At 41.2% G+C, this 22,500-nt stretch overlaps 1 protein-coding gene across 4 annotated transcripts in view; it reads right to left on the bottom strand.

Annotated features, from left to right (window-relative positions):
* Positions 1 to 22,500, bottom strand: part of LOC115225359 (E3 ubiquitin-protein ligase MIB2) — a 64,710-nt gene that overhangs the window by 25,889 nt on the left and 16,321 nt on the right. For 3 of the 4 annotated variants that reach the window (XM_036514403.1, XM_036514402.1, XM_036514404.1), the window contains exons 2-6: positions 18,796 to 18,884; positions 11,945 to 12,096; positions 6,430 to 6,592; positions 4,103 to 4,257; positions 1,787 to 1,823 (exon numbers count right to left, since the gene is read on the bottom strand). In XM_036514403.1, the coding sequence (XP_036370296.1) occupies positions 1,787 to 1,823; positions 4,103 to 4,257; positions 6,430 to 6,592; positions 11,945 to 12,096; positions 18,796 to 18,882 (594 nt within the window). In that variant the 5' untranslated portion in view covers positions 18,883 to 18,884. Of the gene's footprint in view, positions 1 to 1,786; positions 1,824 to 4,102; positions 4,258 to 6,429; positions 6,593 to 11,944; positions 12,097 to 18,795; positions 18,885 to 22,500 lie in introns of those variants that run through there. The other variant, XM_036514405.1, reaches the window with a different exon arrangement.

The following is a 22,500-nucleotide window of genomic DNA, read 5'->3' as shown; positions in this document are numbered from 1 at the left end:
CCTTGAATACTACTGCCCACTGTGGTCTCCTCACACAAGACAAAACATCTCCAGAATTGAGTCACCCCAGAGGGCTCTCACTAAACGAATTGAAGGCATGGCTGATGTCGATTATTGGGATCGGCTTAAAGCCTTGAAACTTTACTCCCTCCAGCGTCGCCGTGAGCGGTACATCATTTGTACGATGTGGAAAATATACCGCCAACTTTGCCCAAACGACCTGACCTTAGGCTTCAAGTTCATTCCAAGACTTGGACCACGGGCTATACGTCCCCTGCCAAATTCAAGATCACAACATACATGTACACTGCAACATAATTTCTTTTCCTCAACAGGCCCTGCCCTATTTAACATTGTCCCGAGGGAGATCAAAGAGGAAAAGGATCCCATCAACTTTAAACAGAGTCTGGATAGATTCCTTCAAAGAATACCAGATAAGCCACCCATAATTGGATACAACTCACCCAACAAGAACTCACTACTTGAACAAAACTGGATACAACTCACCCAACAAGAACTCACTACTTGAACAAAACTTGACTTAAACAGGATTCGAATAATCCTATCAGGTGGTGCTATTAAGTTAGACATGGCCTGGACCAATCTCTGGTCGAAAACATATCTAAGTTTTATCTAAGTTTTATATATATATATATATATATATATATATATATATAATATATTGGCCTGCTCGCTTAGCCAATGGGGTGGCGTCATTCGAAGGCTAAAACAATGCAAACGCATTGTGACCAGCGATGTGTAGCAACATCTGATGGTCTGGTCGGTCACGTGATCACGTGATATATATATATTATATATATATATATAATATATATATAGATATTATATATATATAATATATATATATATATATATATATATATATATATATATATATAATATATATATATATATATAGATATATATATATATTATATACATTCACACACCACACCACACAGACTGAGGAGAGGCAGAGATGAAATCTGATATATTTTGGTTAATTTCATAATGAACATGTTTCATCTAACCATTAAAAATACTATTGTCAGTAGTGGTGGTCAGTTGGACTGTCACCACCACCAATACCATCATCATCATCACGATGAACATATTGTTCCTCCGCAGGGCCAAGATCTGCCACTTAAATGGTTTCTGGGTACAGCTGATAAAAGTTACCCCCCATTATTTCACTGGTACCTTAATGATATCTATATATATAAAACTGTAGTTGTGTGAGTGTCTGTCCCCTTCGATTTAGATTCCTAACTACTCCCACATTTTGCGGTGCAGTTTAACCAAATTCGGGTATCTTATAGTCGTGATTCATATCGAGCCTGTCTGGGTATTAGCGCGCGTCTACGATGAGTCTACGATTTTAAAAATAATTTACCATCATTTTTTATTCCATTTTAATGCATATTTTTTCGTGTGTCGATGGCGGCGGAGTTGGCGTCCATGGTCTCACCTGCACCTGTGTTGCTTCTCCCCCTTCTTCCCTCCCTCGTGAAGCTGTGGGGAAGGGAGTGTAAAGAAATCGACGTCGTAAAGCGTTGTCAAGGAGACCAGCGTTCTTTTAGAACAACGACTTCATGGCTTGAAGACACCAAAACAGAAATGGCTAAGAAAGCCCGAATTGGCATCTATAAGGGAAGTAACTCTCTAAAAATGCTTATATAGTTATTTTCCTTACAAACTCGAGCAACGCCGGGCGATACTGCTAGTTAATATTAAACAGATCAATAAAATTCTAGAGAGTGTATATAATATGTATTTGTTAACTAACCTGGGACGCCATCAGAGTGACCACATCAGAGCGTTGGCTGGAAATTATGGAAAGAGGGAAGAAAAACATAAAAATTATAAATAATATAAACATAAAAAATATAAATATCACAGACATTTGAAATGAATAGTAATTATTAGGCGTAGGAGTGGCTGTGTGGTAAGTAGCTTGCTAACCAACCACATGGTTCCGGGTTCAGTCCCACTCCGTGGCACCTTGGGCAAGTGTCTTCTGACCTAAAGGCGCAGCAGTGGCTGTGTGGTAAGTAGCTTGCTTACCAACCACATGGTTCCGGGTTCAGTCCCACTGCGTGGCACCTTGGGCAAGTGTCTTCTGCTATAGCCCCGGGCCGACCAATGCCTTGTGAGTGGATTTGGTAGACGGAAACTGAAACAAGCCCGTCGTATATATGTATATACATATATATGTGTGTGTGTGTGTGTCTCTGTGTTTGTCCCCCTAGCATTGCTTGACAACCGATGCTGGTGTGTTTACGTCCCCGTCACTTAGCGGTTCGGCAAAAGAGACCGATAGAATAAGTACTGGGCTTACAAAGAATAAGTCCCGGGGTCTATTTGCTCGACTAGAGGCGGTGCTCCAGCATGGCCGCAGTGGGACTGAACCCGGAACCATGTGGTTGGTTAGCAAGCTACTTACCACACAGCCACTGCTGCGCCTTTAGGTCACTTTAACCTCATTATATATTTCTTTATTGCCCACAAGGGGCTAAACATAGACAGGACAAACAAGAACAGACAAACAGATTAAGTCGATTACATCGACCCCCAGTGCGTAACTGGTATTTAATTTATCGACCCCGAAAGGATGAAAGGTAAAGTCGACCTCGGTGGAATTTGAACTCAGAACGTAACGGTAGACGAAATACGGCTACGCATTTCGCCCAGCGTGCTAACGTTTCTGCCAGCTCTCTGCCTCTAACCTAATTACCGTAATTATTATACACACGCGCGCACACACACACACACACACACACACACACACACACACGCACACACGCACCACACACACATTTAGTCAATACATTCTCTACACAGTAGAACAATGATATATACACACCTGAGTAAACACAGAAATATGTATATAGTACAATACACAACAGTTATACAAACATGAAATTTAAGAAGGAAAGAAGGGCTACAGTTAATTATGTGGACCTCAGTATATGACTGGTATTGTGTTTTATCAACTTTGCAAAGATGGAAGAACAAGTTGACCTTGGCAGGATTTGAACTCAGAACGTAAACGGTTGTAAATAAATACTGTGAGACACAAGAACAGGTAGGCGAGTTTATCAAATGAACCCCTGGATATTACTGGTACAGATTATATTGACCACAGGCTGATATTAGATACTCTGACTGGATTTGAACATGGAACATAAAGAGAGGAATGTAAATACAGTAAGGAGATGATTCTGTATTTAGCCCAAGGTCGGAGGAAAGAGGGAAATTACGAGAGTGAGAGAGACGAAGGCAGTTGCACATGGGATGGAACGAAGAAGAGAGAGGATTTGAACCAGTAACGTTGAGGTAATGGAGAACGAGATGAAGTATAGAGTCTAATCAGGCAACAATTACAGCAATTAAGGTGACGATTAATTAATGAAGTAGATTACTGTGTCATTTCAATGTGATAGAGAAGAGGAGGACAACAACCCTATGGTAGTATTATGACACCAAGGAGTCAATAAAAAAATAGTCATTACTGGAAAGATTAAAGAAACGGATTTCAATATTCCAGATCCGATGGGGACTTACTTTAGAAAAAGCGCGGGCTGAAACTACGCGCCTTCAATAGTCAGTTAAGGTGAGACAGTGTCACATGACAACTTGCTGGGGCTGCCTGCTGGAGCCTATGCGGCAGGTATTTAAAGGGAGAAACTTGACAGTCAGTCACCGACTGACACTCGCTGACGCTACATCGAAGAGGCCAGGGATCAGAAGAAAGAAGAAGAAAGAAGACATGCACCCAACACCAGAGCTGAAGATACCTCCGAAAGACGGGGGGGGGGACCGCCACGTCAAAACGGTAGAGGAGTAGGGGCCGAAACCGGACGTGGTTCCTCCTGATGATGTCTTGAGCTAACTGGATCCTAAAAAGGAGCTGTTGTGGTAGCAGACCACGAAACACGATTGTAATTCCTGCCAGATGTACTGGTGTGTTGCCTTTTCTATCTTTTGCGTTGGCGTCAATGACATCAAGGAGTCAATGACATCAAGGAGTCAATAAAAAATAGACATTATTGGAAAGATTAAAGAAACGAACTTCAATATTCCAGATCCGATGGGGACTTACTTTAGAACTGCCAGATGTAGAGGTGTGTTACCTTCTCTACCGTTTGCGTTGGCGTCAATGTCATTGTGACTCAATAAGAGGCGAACTGTGTCTTTGTGTCCAAGGGCGCAAGCATAGTGGAGAGGTGCGAAACCTTCGTTATTTCGTTGGTTCACCTGAAGAGGAAAACAATAAAAACATTTAAAATGTTGTCTGGGAGGTAGGAGGGGGAAAATTAAAAGTAAAAACTTTGAAAGATTGAAGAGAAATAATCAGATTAATTAAACAGGTGGAATGAGTTGGTTGAGAAGTAATTAACTGAGGTTTATATTGTATTCATACACACAAGGGGCTAAACATAGAGGGGACAAACAAGGATGGACAAATGGATTAAGTCGATTAAATCGCCCACAGTGCGAAACGGGTACTTTATTTATCGACCCCGAAAGGATGAAAGGCAAAGTCGACCTCGGCGGAATTTGAACTCTGAACGTAGCGGCAGACGAAATACCTATTTCTTTACTACCCACAAGGGGCTAAACACAAAGGGGACAAACAAGGACAGACAAAGGGATTAAGTCGATTACATCGACCCCAGTGCGAAACGGGTACTTTATTTATCGACCCCGAAAGGAAGAAAGGCAAAGTCGAGCTCGGCGGAATTTGAACTCAAAACGTAAAGACGTGCTAACGTTTCTTATTTCTTTATTGCCCACAAGGGGCTAAACGTAGAGGGGACAAACAAGGACGGACAAAGGGATTAAGTTGATTACATCGACCCCAGTGCGAAACGGGTATGCAGTTCTGCAAATTATATTCATTTGGACAGTCACACCGAAGATCTACGTACATCTTACGTACGTAAAATCACGTAATATGGTGATAGTGAAACATGTATGTGAATAATCCATATTTTTATTGCTTTCCTTTTGTCTTGCTCGATTACGTTTTGGTTGTTTTGCTGAATTTTTCTTGAGAACATTTCTTAGTGGTAAGACTGTAGAGGATCTATTTCTAGCATAAGGGTGTCCACATAGTGGTTTCCCTCTAATATGTATACAATACAATTTTACTGAACTTTCAAGTTTTTTATATGCTAGACCACTGGTGTGAAATCGATGTTAATTAAATTAATATCTAATTTCTTACCCTCATTTTAAATTTATATATATATTTATATATGTGACCGGTTTGTTCCAGTTTCCGCCTACACAGTCTACTGATACGGATTTGGTCAGACAAAGAGATTAAATCAATTACATCGACCCCTGTGCGTAACTGGTACTTATTTGATCGACCCCGAAAGGATGAAAGGCAAAGTCGACATCGGAGGAATTTGAACTCAGAACGTAAAGACAGACGAAATTACTGTTTTTTTACTACCCACAAGGGGCTAAACACAGAGGGGACAAACAAGGACAGACAAACGGATTAAGTCAATTACATTGACCCCAGAGCGTAACTGGTACTTAATTTATCGACCCCGAAAGGATGAAAGGCAAAGTCGACCACGGCGGAATTTGAACTCAGAACGTAGTGGCAGCCGAAATACCTATTTCTTTACTACCCACAAGAGGCTAAACACAGAAGGGACAAACAAGGACAGGCAAACGGATTAAGTCGATTACATCGACCCCAGTACGTGTCTGGTACTTAATTTATCAACCCTGAAAAGAAGAAAGGCAAAGTCGACATCAGAGAGTTGACTTCGTCTGCTCATAAATTTCAGAAAAATAGATAATTTTTTATGAAATTCCCAAGAAATACGTGTTAGCGTAGAATACAATGATTTCAGAATTTAATATGAACTAGCAGCATAACCCGACGTTGCCCGGGTATGTAAGAGTCCCTAGTAGGCAACGACTAATCCCAATCTAGTTCTTTCCCTCTAGGGAACGAAGGCGCATGTGTAGTTTGCGATGTCTTCTCTTCACTCGAATACTTCTAAGTATACGATGTTCCTAGCTGTCTCCCAACAGAAAATGTGTTGCATATAAAAAGCTTAGATTCTCGACCCCATGTCGAATTTATCAATTTTTTTCAGAACTGGGGGAACTTTTCAAACTTTTCGCTGCGTTAGTTTTGAATTATGACATTGGGCTATGTGTGTGTTAAATTTCATCAGAATCGGTTGAAAGCCGTGGTCAGGGTGAGGGTACAACCTGACAGACACACAGAAACACGCACAGACAAACTGCCGTTTATATATAGAGAGAGATAACAAGCGAAAAAGAATTAGTGGCCACGAAATCATATTTACTGACACACATCACAATTTACAATGCATGCACACGCTTTACGTATTTAGACACACACACACACACACACCCATATAATCAGTCACTAACCTTTATGATGTTCTTGCCTCTTGTTTCTAACAACGTTGCCACGCCATCTGGCCATTCATTCCGCATCAACGTAGCAAAATTGAGGGGTGCCATGCCATAGTTGTTCTCCCAGTTGACATCGCTGCCTCTCGATATTAAGACTTCCAAAGCATAGATTTGACGGCTGAAGGTCAAAAATAGAAATATGACAGACGTTGACTCAATAATTACGTCAAAAATGAACTTAATTTCAACGCATAAAAATTAATTCTACAAAACTGGAAAATATGTTTTTAAAGGCTGGAGTGAGTGAGAAAGTGATTGACAGACAGATAATTGTGCGTGTAATATTACACACACAGTTATATATGAATCTATTATATTGTTGATTCGCTAGCCTCTGCACGCATTTTTTTCTCTCCTTCTTTCTGTGTTTCTTCTCTGTGTATCTTTCTGTTGAAGAGCGTAGGTTCGAAACGTTAAAGATTTGTTTTATTTATATTTCCTGAGCGCCATACTAATACAGTTGTTTGTTTGTATTCCACCTGCCTTCGTCTTTTGTTTATTTCCGTAAACCTGCCTTCGTCTTTTGTCTATTTTCATAAAGCTTCCGCCTATATATATATATATATATATATATATAGAGAGAGAGAGAGAGAGAGAGAGACAGACAGACAGACAGACAGACAGATAGATAGATAGATAGATAGATAGATAGATAGATAGATAGATAGATAGTTACATAGATAGATAGATAGATAGATAGATAGATAGATACACATATATATGTACACATATATACACATATGTATATACACACACATATATATGCATATACACATATATACAGATATATATATATACACACATATATATATACATACACATATATACATACACATACATATATACACACACACACACACACACACACAGACCGGGCGTTGTGAGTGTTTATTGAGCGAAAACACCTAAAGCTCCATGAGGCTCCGGCAGGGGATGGTGGTGATCCCTGCTGTACTCTTTCACCACAACTTTCTCTCACTCTTACTTCCTGTTTCTGTTGTACCTGTATTTCAAAGGGCCGGCCTTGTCACTCTCTGTGTCACGCTGAATATCCCCGAGAACAACGTTAAGGGTACACGTGTGTGTGGAGTGCTCAGCCACTTACACGTTAATTTCACGAGCAGGCTGTTTCGTTGATTCGGATCAACCGGAACCCTCGTCGTCGTAACCGACATGATTGCTTCCAACCCATAATCAGCGCTTTATCGAGTGTCTGATAATTTATTTGGCTTTTCGTTGGTCCCTTCTTCTGCTCCATCCGTGTCGTGTTTATGCCTCTGATGACTATTGAGGCTGATTGTTGCATGGAAGGGTTTATCATAAAGTTCACAAGGGATCCGTGAGGGAGCCTTCCATTGTCGCAGCCTTGATTTTCTTTTTTTTTTTTTTACTTCTTTCTTCTGTCGTTCAGCTTCAAAACGATCTGTCCCTGTGGAGATGGAATGATGCCAACCAGGCCCCATCCTGAGCTCCAATGTCCCGGGTTTGGGATCAATTCCAGTCAGTTTTAGGCTTGGTTTCAGCTGATCCTTGTAGCGATGGTGGAGACAACCACGGAGTCTTCTTCCGGTGGAAAGCTTCCCATATAGGCCCAGGAGTGGCTGTGTGGTAAGTAGCTTGTCTACCAACCACATGGTTCCGGGTTCAGACCCACTGCGTGGCACCTTGGGCAAGTGTCATCTACTATAGCCTTGGGCTGACCAATGCCTTGTGAGTGGATTTGGTAGACGGAAACTGAAAGAAGCCCGTCGTATATTTGTGTATATATATGTATGTGTGTGTTTGTGTGTCTGTATTTGTCCCCCTAGCATTGCTTGACAACCGATGCTGGTGTGTTTATGTCCCCGTTACTTAGCGTGGCACCTTGGGCGAGTGTCTTCTACTATAGCCTCGGGCTGATCAAAGCCTTGTAAGTGAATTTGGTAGACGGAAACTGAAAGAAGCCCGTCGTATATATATATATGTATGTATATATATATATATATATATGCGTGTGGGTGTTTGTGTGTCTGTGTTTGTCCCCTAGCATTGCTTGACAACCGATGCTGGTGTGTTTATGTCCCCGTTACTTAGCGGTTCGGCAAAAGAGACCGAGGGTCGAGTTGCTCGATTAAAGGCGGTGCTCCAGCATGGCCGCAGTCAAATGACTGAAACAAGTAAAAGAGTAAAGAGTATATAAGATTTGATGGAGCAACATGGTCCCTTTCATTCTAGCTACGTGGCCCGGCCATCTCAGATGATGTTTCCGAACGGTGGCCCCGATGCTGGTGCTTTTGGTTCTCTCCAGAACAGGGACATCGGTCACATGTTCGTTCCATTGGATATTCATAGAGCGGAACTTCTGTTGGTGAATTTGCTCCCTTCTTTTCGACGCCACTTCGGTAAAGGGTCCAGATTTCACATTCAAATAGGAGAGTAGACATCACAACTCAATTTTGTTTGGGGGTTCAGACCATTGTTCTTAAAGACCCTTTTCACAAGTCCACCAAATGTACTGAGAGCCCCTCTTAATCAGTTCTCCATCCTTTTCTGATGTACGCTTATTCAAAAGCAAACTTCCTAAGTATGAAAAGTGGGTAACTTTCTCCATTGGCGTCTCTGGGATGATAACGTTGAGGTCTGTAGTTTTCTGACTTAGAAAGGGGTCATTCTTTTATTCTTTTACTTGTTTCAGTCATTTGACTGCGGCCATGCTGGAGTACTGCTTTTAGTTGAGCAAATCGATCCCAGGACTTACTCTTTGTAAGCCCAGTACTTATTCTATCGGTGTCTTTTGCCGAACCGCTAAGTAAGTTTTGGGATCGTAAACACACCAGCATCGTTTAACAAGCGATGTTGGGGGTACACATACACATACACACACATATATATATATATATACATATACATATATACGATGCGCTTCTTTCAGTTTCCGTCTATACCAAATCACTCCTCACACAAGGCTTTGGTCGGCCCGAGGCTATAGTAGAAGACACTTGCCCAAAGTGGCCCGCTGTGGGACGGACCCGGAACCATGTGGCTTCGTAAGCAAGCTACTTCCACACAGCCACTCCTGCGCCTATACAATGGGCTTCTTTCAGTTTCCATCTACCAAATCTACTCACAAGGTTTTGGTTGGCCCGAGGCTATAGTAGAAGACACTTGCCCAAGATGCCACGCTGTGGGACTGAACCCGGAACCATGTGGCTGGTAAGCAAGCTACTTACCACACAGCCACTCCTGCGCCTATACAATGGGCTTCTTTCAGTTTCCGTCTACCAAATCTACTCACAAGGTTTTGGTTGGCCCGAGGCTATAGTAGAAGACACTTGCCCAAGATGCCACGCTGTGGGACTGAACCCGGAACCATGTGGCTGGTAAGCAAGCTACTTACCACACAGCCACTCCTGCGCCTATTTACTTTGTGCCAGGATTTTTGTGTTCTTCATGTTGGAGTTCAGTGATATTTTGCTTCCGGATCAGTCTTCGTGACTTCTAGATGGGTCCCTAATGGTCCCTAACGGTCCCTAATGTCGATTCCTGGATTGCCTGAAGGAAGTTCATGAAACATTGCTGCAAGGTACAGGGGAAAGAGCGCTGGCGCCAAAACGCGCCCTTGTTTTAATCCTCAAGTGATTGGGAAGTTTTCAGATAGTGGAGGCACATGGCCTAGTGGTTAGAGCAGCGGACTCGCGGTCGAGGGATCGCAGGTTCGAATCTCAAACCGGGCGATGTGTGTGTTTATGAGCGAAACACCTACGCTCCACGCGGCTCCGACAGAAGGTAATGGCGAAACTTCTGCTGACTCTTTCGCCACAACTTTCTCTCACTCTTTCCACCTGCATCTTGCAGCTCACCTGCGACAGACCGGCGTCCCGTCCAGGGATCACGGGTTCGAATCTCAGACCGGGCGATGTGTGTGTTTATGAGCGAAAACACCTAAGCTCCACGCGGCTCCGGCAGAAGGTAATGACGAACTTCTGCTGACTCTTTCGCCACAACTTTCTCTCACTCTTTCCTCCTGCATCTTGCAGCTCACCTGAGACGGACCGGCGTCCCATCCAGGTGGGGAACCTATACGCCAAGAAACCAGGAAACCGGCCCTTATGAGCCAGGCATGGCTCGAGAAGGAACAAATATAAAAAAAATTTTGCAGATAGTTGGTCTTGATGGAAGAGGGTTCCAGTCATACTCTCATTTAATTCTTGTTTTAGAGAAATGAACTGATCAGGACAGCTGAAGTATCGGAGGACCTTCCTCACTGCAGGCCTTAGAACGGTATCAGAGGCCTTTTGGAGATCATAGAAGACAAAATAGAGAGGTTTTTGTTGTTCTCTACTCTTATAATCGACTTAATCCGTTTGTCTGTCCTTGTTGGTCCCCTCTGTGCTTAGCCCCTTGTGGGTAGTAAAGAAATATATTAAAGGTGGCGAGCTGTCAGAAACGTTAGCATCATAGTCATCATCATCCCCATCACCATCTTCACCATCATTCACGCCATCCTTATCACCATCATCATCATCATCAACATCAACATCATCGTCATCATCATCATCATCACCATCACCATCACCATCATCATCATCATCATCATCATCATCACCATCTTCACCATCATTCACACCATCACCATCTTCATCATCATCATCATCATCATCATCATCATCATCATCATCATCATCACCATCACCATCATCATCGTCATCATCACCATCAACATCTTCACCATCATCATCATCACCATCATCATCATCATCATCATCATCATCATCACCATCATCATCATCATCACCATCATCATCATCATCACCATCACCATCTTCACCATCATCATCATAATCATCATCATCATCATCATCATCATCATCACCATCTTCACCATCATTCACACCATCACCATCTTCACCATCATCATCATCATCACCATCACCATCACCATCACCATCTTCACCATCACCATCTTCATCACCATCATCATCATCATCATCATCTCCATCTTCACCATCATCATCATCATCATCACCTTTTATATTCCGTCTTCTATACTGACATGTTTTGAATCATTTGATAGGATCTGATGTTTTGGAAGACGGAATCATGTTCCAATGTCTACTTTGGCCCTGGTTTTTTTTTATGACTGGATGACTTCCCTTATTTGAATCAGAGGTGGGGGTGATCAATGTAAAACGTGAGAAGAGAGGAGCAATACAACCCCGCATCATCACCCTCAACTCCTTAAACACTACTAATCTTAACGCCAGCAATAATAACGAACCAAAACAGATTCCTCTCAAGTTCATCTGGAACTTAACGTACAAACTTATGCAGCTACAGAGGCACAACTTCCTGCCCTTTAGATAACCACTGTCTCACAAAAAACATGTGTTATAAGTATATAGTGACATCTTTGGATATTTAACAAGTTTGAAATCGCAAGAAATTTAGAAGCAAAAAGAGATCTGAAGATTTTGCTTAATTCTGAACTTACCACCTCACAGCATAATGTAAAGCTGTATTGCCATTCACATCACTCATCTCCAAATCAGCTCTGGCATCAATCAGAAAGTTGATTATATCTGTGCTGCCACATTCAGAAGCAGCCATCAGATATGTCTGACCCAGTGAATTCGTCCCGTTAGTCTGAAATGAATAAAGTGAAGGAATTTTAAAATTTACGGAGATGTACTTGCATAGCGAGTGACTTGATCTGAGATCGTGTGCTGGAACGAAAACAATTGCAGCGTGGAAGGTGTTTGTAAGCCATTTAAGAAACACACAAAAGCCGTTCGATTCACTTCAACATTTAAGTTTAATTTGTCAAAATATTTTTGTCAGTGAACAGGTCGCGGATTTTAGCAACGAAAACACATTGAAACTCCGACGTCTGGCAGCTGACTTGGCAGACACCTATAAAATTATTAACCATCGTACAAACAATAACTCTGAGCACCTTTTCAAACTAACACCCGTGGACATATTTACAAAGTAAGAAAACAGCACAGCTCCCATAACTTCAGGAAACATTTTTTCACGCTGAGAGTTGCTGAAGCATGGAACAAACAGCCAGCATCAGTTGTTGGTTATCGGAGCACTGCATCCTTCAAAACTTCCATGCTTCCTGAGATTCGCCAACACAACACCTGATTTTCTCCCCTCCATACACACACAAGCATGTATCTGACGCACACATTGTTCGCTTTCCAGACATTTCTACATTACTGCATGTACTTTATATGCACTTTCTGACAAGTTGTGGTGCACCTGAGCACTGTATACAATAATTTCATTATTATTATTATTTTAAAATATTTTGACAAATTAAACTTAAATGTTGAAGTGAATCGAACGGCTTTTGTGTGTTTCTTAAATGGCTTACAAACACCTTACAAACACCTGCAATTATATATATATATATATATATATACATATATATAAGTGTGTATATAATTATATATATGTGTGTGTTTGTATATATATATATATATATGTATCAAAAGAAAAACAGTTCTTTTGATACATATATCCGATCACCTATACCACTAGCTCGCATATACAGGTGCTTACATTTATCAAGTAGTCACCCTGAATTTATATATATATATATATATATATATGTACACTCACACACACACGCATGCATATATATATACATACATACATATATATGCGTGTGTGTGTATGTGTATCTGTGTGTATCTGTGTGCGGGTGTGTGCGCGCGCGTGTGTGTGTGTGTACATATACTTTTAAAAATCAAAGTTTGTACATTGACCGCTATTTTCACCAAACAAAATTTACTAAGAGGTCAGTTGTTTTGTGTGTGTTTTCAATTGACGTGACCTTCGTCAGACTGTCAAAACTGGTTTGGGGGTCGGGATAATAAATTACCTTTACAATTTGAAGCTCTAAAGTGCGAAAGTTGTAAAGATAATTTATGGACAGGTCAGTTGCGCTGGGAAAAAAAAAGAAAGCTAAAACAACAAAAGGAGTGGGAGGGAGTTACAGTCAGAGACGCTAAATACAGGCAACATGACGTCATCAGTTTCACACACACACACATCGCGCGCGTGCACACACACAAAAACACATACACACACACAAACACACACACACCCAACACACACACACACACGCACACACACACGCACAAACACACACACACACACATACAGACGCGCACGCACACACACACACACACACGTACACTCACACAAACACACACACACCCAACACGCACACACACGCACACACACGCACAAACACACACACACACATACAGATGCGCGCGCGCACACACACACACACATACACACACAAACACACATACACACACACAAACACACACACATGCACACACACACGCAAACGCACACACACACGCACAAACACACACACACACATACAGACGCGCGCGCGCACACACACACACATGCGCACACACACACATCGCGCGCGCACACACACACAAACACACACACACCCAATACACACACCCAACACACACACGCACACACACACGCAAACGCACGCACACACGCACATACACACACAAACACACACACACATACACACGCGCGCGCGCACACACACACACATGCGCACACACACACAACGCGCGCGCACACACACACAAACACACACCTATGCGTATTCTTATTTTTTTATTGTTTTACTTGTTTCGGACATTAGAGAGCAGCCCTTGCTGGAGCACCGCCTTTTAGTGTTTTAGTTGAACAAACCGACCCCGGGGCGTTTATTCAGCCTAATACTTATTCCATCAGTATCTTTAAGCGAACCACTAAGTTATGGGAGTCAAATGAACGGCAACGGAAAACTCAGAGTAACGGGTTTTGTTGAATTTTCTGCTGCTTTAAATAAAGTATATATATATATATATATATATATATATATATATATATATATATACTTTATTTAAAGCAGCAGAAAATTCTCAACGAAGAGCGGTGCTTACCATGCGTTGATAAGAGGCAAATACCTCGAAACCGGTCCGTATGTAGCATCCGTATCTTCGGGGAGGCTGATCTCCCTTTGCAGGCTGGCAAGGACACCGAGATGGTGTCAGCCCTTCTGGTGACGTTGATGATCGCCTGGGGCTAAATGCATCAGTAACACCCCCACTACCCCGCCCTGTCCCTAGCCACATTCAGATGGCTGATCCCCCTTATGATAATATTTCCTATAAATCTAGAAATGCTAGGAAAAAACTCACCAATTATATTATTCGACCAGGTGACATCGAACGATATAACAGTCTGCCAGCGTCTCCACATTTATATATATATATATATATGTGTGTGTGGTGTGTGTGTGTGTGGTGTGTGTACACTCACACAAAAGAGTTACTAACCTCCACCCTAATAAATCAACTCAACATAACCCCTAGTTACTTACAAATAAACATAAAACACCAATTGACCCCCTTAACATCTTCAACTATAACTCCACCAGTAACTACCGATCTTTAAATTTACCAAAATGCCCAACTATACCTCTTGTAAAAGTAGAGAACAACACAGAAGATACCACCGGGCACAATAATTATCGTATTATACAACCCCGCATCATCACCCTCAACTCCTTAAACACTACTAATCTTAAAGCCAGCAATAATAACGAACCAAACACCGATTCCTCTCAAGTTCATCTGGAACTTGCCGTACAAACTTACGCAGCTACAGATGCACAACTTCCTGCCCTTTAGATAACCACTGTCTCACAAAAAACATCTGTTATAAGTGTATAGTATCAACTGCCAACTGTAACAACATTTACATCGGCTCATGTAGCACTACCTTCAATGCAACCACTACTCTAGATTGAAATCCCAATCAAAATTGTTATCCCCCCTCCTCCTCCTCCTCCTCATCATCATCATCATCATCATCATCAACATCATCATCGTTTAACGTATGTTTACCAGCCACATGGTTCCGGGTTCAGTCCCACTGCGTGGCACTTTGGGCAAGTGTCATCTACTATAGCCTCGGGCCGACCAAAACCTTGTGAGTGGATTTAGTAGACGGAAACTGAAAGAAGCCCGTTGTATGTAGTATGTATATATATATATATATATATAGAATTATATATATATATATATATATATATATATATATATATATATATATATATATATATATTTCTTCATCATCGTTTAATGTCAGTTTTCCATGCTGGCATGGGTTGGACAGTTCGGCTGAGGTCTGGGAAGCCATACATGTATATCTTTGTGTGTTATGTTTGTCCCCCCCAACATCGCTTGACAACCGATGTTGGTGTGTTTGCATCCCCGTGACTTAGCGGTTCGGTAAAAGAGACAAATAGAACAAGCACTAGGCTTGCAAAGAATAAGTCCCGGGGTCGATTCGTTCGACTAAAGTCGGTGCTCCATCATGACCGCAGTCAAATGACTGAAACAAGTGAAAGAATAAAAAAAACTAACCCTTGACCAGATTTGGCACTGCCCCCTTAGAGAAGCCCTGCCCTGTATTCTTCCTGACTGTCCCTCTTCTGGCAATAAGTTTGTTACTCTAAATTCTAACACTTCATTCCATGAAGTAGAAAGACGTAAACAACCATTATCTTTATCCATTTGGATATGTTTCACCTGTATAGTTTTATAAAGCCAGATCAAGCGGGGTTCGATTCCTATGTGATACACCAGTGTTTTCTTATCTTTGAGACTGATTCCTGTGCAGGTGGCACGTAAAAAACACCATTTACGAGCGTGGCCGTCGACAGTACCGCCTGATTGGCCCTCGTGCCGGTGGTACGTAAAAGCACCCACTACACTCTCGGAGTGGTTGACGTTAGGAAGGGCATCCAGCTGTAGAAACTCTGCCAGATCAAGAATGGACCCTGGTGCAGCCATCTGGTTTGCCAGTCAAATCGTCCAACCCATGCTAGCATGGAAAACGGACATTAAACGATGACGATGATGATACACACACACACACACACACACACTATATATATATATATATATATATATATATATATATATATATATATATATATAGCATTATATATATATATATGTGTGTGGTGTGTGTGGAGGCGCAATGGCCCAGCGGTTAGGGCAGAGGACTCGCGGTCGTAGGATCGCGGTTTCGATTCCCAGACTGGGCGTTGTGAGTGTTTATTGAGCGAAAACACCTGAAGCTTCACGAGGCTCCGGCAGGGGGTGGAGGCGATCGCAGCTGTACGCTTTCGCCACAACTTTCTCTCACTCTTTCTTCTGTTGGGCCTGCTCGCTTCGCCAGCTGGGTGGCGTCATTTGAATGCTAAAACAATGCGAAGCGCATTGTGACCAGCGATGTGTAGCAACGTCTGATAGCCTGGTCGGTCACGGTGATATATATATATATTTGTCTCTTCCCCTCTTTCTTTTAGTCCACATCGTTTTAAGCTTCTTTTATATAATTCCTAATGGAATTATATAATAATATATATATACGAGGGACGTTCAATAAGTAATGCCTCTGACCCACTTGCAGTTGTTTGGAATAGCTGAAATTTTGCATCTCTATAGAGTAAGTGGCAAATTACAGCTCTGAATTAATTGTGGTTTCTGATTTACAGGTCTTTGAACAGAGTCAAGTGTGAAATGGAGCCTGTTGAGTGTCGAGCAGTGATCCGGTTTTTGTATTTGAAAGGACGCACACCACGGGAGACTTTTGATGAAATGAAAGTAACTTATGGTGATGATGCCCCATCATATGACCTTGTAAAACGCTGGGATCGTGAATTCAAACATGGTCGGAACTCTGTGGAAACAGCTCCCAGATCTGGTCGCCCCCCTTTCTACCATTGATGAGACATCTGTCTGTAAATTTGAGGCTGCCATTTTGGAAGATCGACGCATAATTATTCGCCAAATAGCTCATGAGGTCAAGATTAGTACCGGGTCTGTGGAAACTATCATTCATGACCATTTGCATATGCAAAAGGTGTCTGCCAGATGGATTCCCAGGTTGCTCACACCTTTCCAGAAGCAAGAACGCGTCGAGTGCTCGAGGATGAATTTGGAGATGTGCCAAGAAGATGAGTCAAAATTTTTCAAAAGACTGATTACACAGGATGAAACCTGGGTCCATCACGATGATCCAGAGCCCAAAGCCCAGTCAATGCAGTGAAAGCACTGTGACTCACCTCCTCCAAAGAAGGCAAGGGTGCAGCCCTCTGCTGGCAAGGTCATGCTCACAGTCTTCTGGGACCAGGACGGAGTAGTGATGACAGATTTCCTGGCAAAGGGTACCACAATTACAGGAGTCTATCATGCTTCACTTTTGAGGAAATTAAGAGAAGCTATCAAAACCAAGAGGCGGGGCAAGATCAGCAAAGGCATCCTCCTCCTGCAGGACAACGCTCCGGTTCACAACTCGCTTGTCGCCAGATCAAAAGCACAGGCGTATGGCTATGAACTCCTCCCCCATCCCCCTACTTTCCTGACCTTGCACCCTCTGATTTTCACCTCTTCCCAGTCATGAAGTTGTTTTTTAAAGGAAAGCGTTTCCCAGATGATGCAGCCTTGATTTCTGAAGTCACGTTCAGGTTGGAGGACCAAGCTGGGGTCTTCTACAAAAACGGTCTCCAGAGCTGCATCATACGATGGTAGAAATGCGTAACTCTGGGTGGTTCCTATGTAGGAAAAGACTAATAACTGTGCCAAGTTTCGTTGCTCTACTGCTATGGGAAGTGGGTCAGGGGCATTACTTATTGAACGCCCCTCGTATATATGTAAAATTATATAATTCCATTAGGAATTATATAAAAGAAGCTAAAAACGATGTGGACTAAAAGAAAGAGGGGAAGAAACAAATGCAATATTATGGACAAATATATGTGGTTTGTTAGGAAGATTTCAAATCTTTATATATGAAAGAGAGGTTGTGTGCTGTCTGTCTCCTACGATTTAGATTCCTAACTACTCCCACATTTTGTGATACAGGTTAACCAAAACCGGGTATCTTATAGTCGTGATTCATATCGAGCCCTTCTGGGTATTAGCGCGCGTCTACGATGAGTCTACGATATAAAAAAAATTTAACATAATTTTTCCGCATTTTTAATGCATTTTCGCTCGGTTTTTATAAGGGAAGTAACTCTCTAAAAATTTATTATTAAATCTCAGAACGTAAAAAGCTACAGTAACACCCCCCCCCCCTTTGTGGTTAGCCATATTGAGATGGCTATTATACTTTAGATCTCTAAAAATGCTTATATAGTTTTTTCCCTTACAAACCCGAGCAACGCCGGGTGACACTGCTAGTTTCTGTATAAAATAATTTCTAAAATCGAAGGTAATAAATCGATCAACTTACGTTTATCGGACAATCTAAAAAATATCTTTTGACGCCTTGTAGGTCTCCATTTGAAATTTTTTCCATAATATTCTGATATACATCCATGTCTGTTGGTGAAAAAAATTAATAAAATAAGTAATAGAAAATGGTGATTGTACGGTAAAACATCCTGTATTCATCTTTGATTTGATCTCATCTACTTAGCTACTATTTCGATTGATACTACCAACACTTATTATTATTATTATTATTATTATTATTATTATTATATTATTATTATATGTATATATATATATATATATATATATATATATATATATATAGATATATATAGACGAGAGAGAGAGGAGAGAGAGAGAGAGAAGGCATTTCGCATTATTGCGAAATCACAGGTGATATGTAACTAATTCTTTTTTAAATGATTTGCTTTCAAGTTTTGCATTCGGTAAATTTTGTTATTTTAGTAGTTTTGACCGCATTGGTCACCTCTTAGCGTGTGGTATATACGAATAGTAGTACCCTCAATATAATATATATATATATATAATATATATATATATATAATATATATATATATATATATATATATATACATATATATGTAGATAGTAGCAGTATCGCCCGGCGTTGCTCGGGTGTGGTTCGACCCTTTATAATTGGAATGTTTGGAAAGTAAAAGTTTTGCATTATACAGCTTGTTATTCTCTTTAAGTGAACATTTTTCTGGTTAACGTCTGGAATCGAACTCGGAATATTGGGGTTAGTAGCCCGTGCTCTTAACCACTGCGCCATAATAATAATAATATAATAAGAAGAAGAAGAAGAAGAAGAAGAAGAAGAACAGAAAGAAGAAGAAGAGAAGAAGAAGGAAGAAGAAGAAAAGAAAAAGAGAAAGGAAAAAGAGAAAAAGAAGAAGAAGAAGAAGAAGAAGAAGAAGAAAAAGAAAAAGAAAAAGAAAAAGAAGAAAGAAGAAGAAGAAGAAGAAGAAGAAGAAGAAGAAGAAGAAGAAGAATTATAATGATAATAATAACAACAACAACAAAACAACAACTACAACATCGAAAAATACCTTTGGAATGAGAACCCAAGTTCGAAATTTCTCCAAGACACCTGATGAAGGCTGGAAGGTATATCAGCCGAAACTGTGTGTTAACAACAAACAAGATGAGGACAAATATCAGTCATTTGTAAATAATGTAAATAATTCCTCATCTCTTAAATATAAAACTGAAAGGATGTATTAATATATAGAATTGTAATATTATATTAATGATTAAATTGTATTGTACAGTCGAGAATATGAAGATATTTAAAGTTCTTACGATTGCTCTGTGAATTATGCATCTCACTTAAGTGAAATTGAAAATAATATTAAATAGAGAATACCAAACTCATTCCGTATGGATACTGTATTTATTACAACGAATGGCTTGTAAACGTATCTAACGAGCGAAAGTGAGTTAGATACGTTTACAAGCCATTCGTTGTAATAAATACGGTATCCATAGGGAATGAGTTTGGTATTTTATTTATTACACGAATAAACGACCATATTTTATTAACCCAATAACTAAATTCTTCACGTTTAGTTGTAACTTATGAATGACAAAAGTAGTGCCGTCACCGTGACCTCGGGTCATCACCAAGGATTGACCAATCAGAAGCAGCGCTGTCACCGTGACCTCGGGTCATCACCATGGATTGACCAATCAGAAACAGCGCTCGCAGTATCTGACATATGTTAGATACCTAAAATATCTCAAAGTGTTCTCACTCACATGTGTGAAATAAAGATGCATATTCACTCTTCAGAGATATCGAGTGGAGAAAAGAGTAAATATTTTGAACTGAAAGAGACTTTTTGTGATTTTCAATTTCGTTTTTCACAATTTTTCAAAATTGCAATTATTATTTTTATTTTCACACTAGCAGCATAGCCCGGCGTTGCCCGGGTATGTAAGAGCCCCTAGTAGGCAACGACTAATCCCAATCTAGTCCTTTCCCTCTAGGGAACGAAGGCGCATGTGTAGGTTGCAATGTCTTCTCTTCACTCGAATACTTCTGTGTATACGATGTTCCTAGCTGTCCTTTTGGGCGATAAAAAGGTCGAGTTGTGTCCCCTAGACAGAAAATGTGTTGCATATAAAAAGCTTAGATTCTCGACCCCATGTCGAATTTATCGATTTTTTCATAACTGGGGGAACTTTTCAAAATTTTCGCTGCGTTAGTTTTGAATTATGACATTGGGCTATGTGTGTGTCAAGTTTCATCAGAATCGGTTGAAAGCCGTGGTCAGGGTGAGGGTACAACCTGACAGACACACAGACAGACAAACTGCCGTTTATATATAGAGAGATTTCCTGTAGAAATTATTTCTCATATCATATTCAATAATGCTGAGGAGGTAGTTGTCCCCCTTGCCACCGTTTGCCTCCCTTTATCCACTCTACTCATTTTTCTTCTCGAAAAATCCAAAATAGCATCATTCCTTGTCTAATGGAATTATCACTTCTCAAGACGGCGAGCTGGCAGAAACGTTAGCACAGCGGGCGAAATGCTTAGCGGTATTTCGTCTGCTGTTACGTTCTGAGTTCAAATTCCACCGAGATCGACTTTGCCTTTCATCCTTTCGGGGTCGGTAAATTAAGTACCATTTACGCACTAGGGTCGATGTAATCGACTTAATCCCTTTGTCTGTCCTTGTTTGTCTCCTCTGTGTTTAGCCCCTTGTGGGTAGTAAAGAAATAGGTATTTCATCTGCCGCTACGTTCTGAGTTCAAATTCCACCGAGGTCGACTTTGCCTTTCATCCTTTCGGGGTTGATAAATTAAGTACCAGATACGCACTAGGGTCGATATAATCGACTTAATCTCTTTGTCTGACGAAACCCGTATCAGTAGATTGTGTAGGCAGAAACTGGAACAAACCGGTCACATACGAGGGGCGTTCAATAAGTAATGCCCCTGACTCACTTGCAGTTGTTTGATCTAGCTGAAATTTTGCATGTGCACTTATTTATACCTATATAGATTAAGTGGCGAATTACAGCTCTGAACTAATTGTGGTTTCTGATTTACAGGTGTTTGAACTGAGTCAAGTGTGAAATGGAGCCTGTTGAGTGTCGAGCAGTGATCTGGTTTTTGTATTTGAAAGGACGCACACCACGGGAGACTTTTGATGAAATGAAAGTAACTTATGGTGATGATGCCCCATCATATGACCTTGTAAAACGCTGGCATCGTGAATTCAAACATGGTCGGAACTCTGTGGAAACAGCTCCCAGATCTGGTCTGCCGTTGATGAGACGTCTGTCCGTCAAGTTGAGGCTGCCATTTTGGAAGGTCAACGCATAACTATTCGACAAAAAGCCCATAAGGTCAAGTACCTGGTCTGTGGAAACTATCATTCATGACCATTTGCATATGCAAAGGTGTCTGCCAGATGGATTTCCAGGTTGCTCACACCTTTCCAGAAGCAAGAACGCGTTGAGTGCTCGAGGATGAATTTGAAGATGTGCCATGAAGATGAGTCAAAATTTTTCAAAAGACTGATTACACGGGATAAAACCTGGGTCCATCACTATGATCCATAGACCAAAGCCCAGTCAATGCAGTGAAAGCACCGTGACTCACCTCCTCCAAAGAAGGCAAGGGTGCAGCCCTCCGCTGACAAGGTTATGCTCACAGTCTTCTGGGACCAGGACGGAGTAGTGATGACAGATTT

The sequence above is a fragment of the Octopus sinensis genome, linkage group LG27 (genome assembly GCF_006345805.1).
Source record: "Octopus sinensis linkage group LG27, ASM634580v1, whole genome shotgun sequence".
NCBI lineage: Eukaryota > Metazoa > Mollusca > Cephalopoda > Octopoda > Octopodidae > Octopus > Octopus sinensis.
The sequence above is the reverse complement of the archived record's forward strand: the minus strand, read 5'-3'. Positions and strand labels throughout refer to the sequence as shown.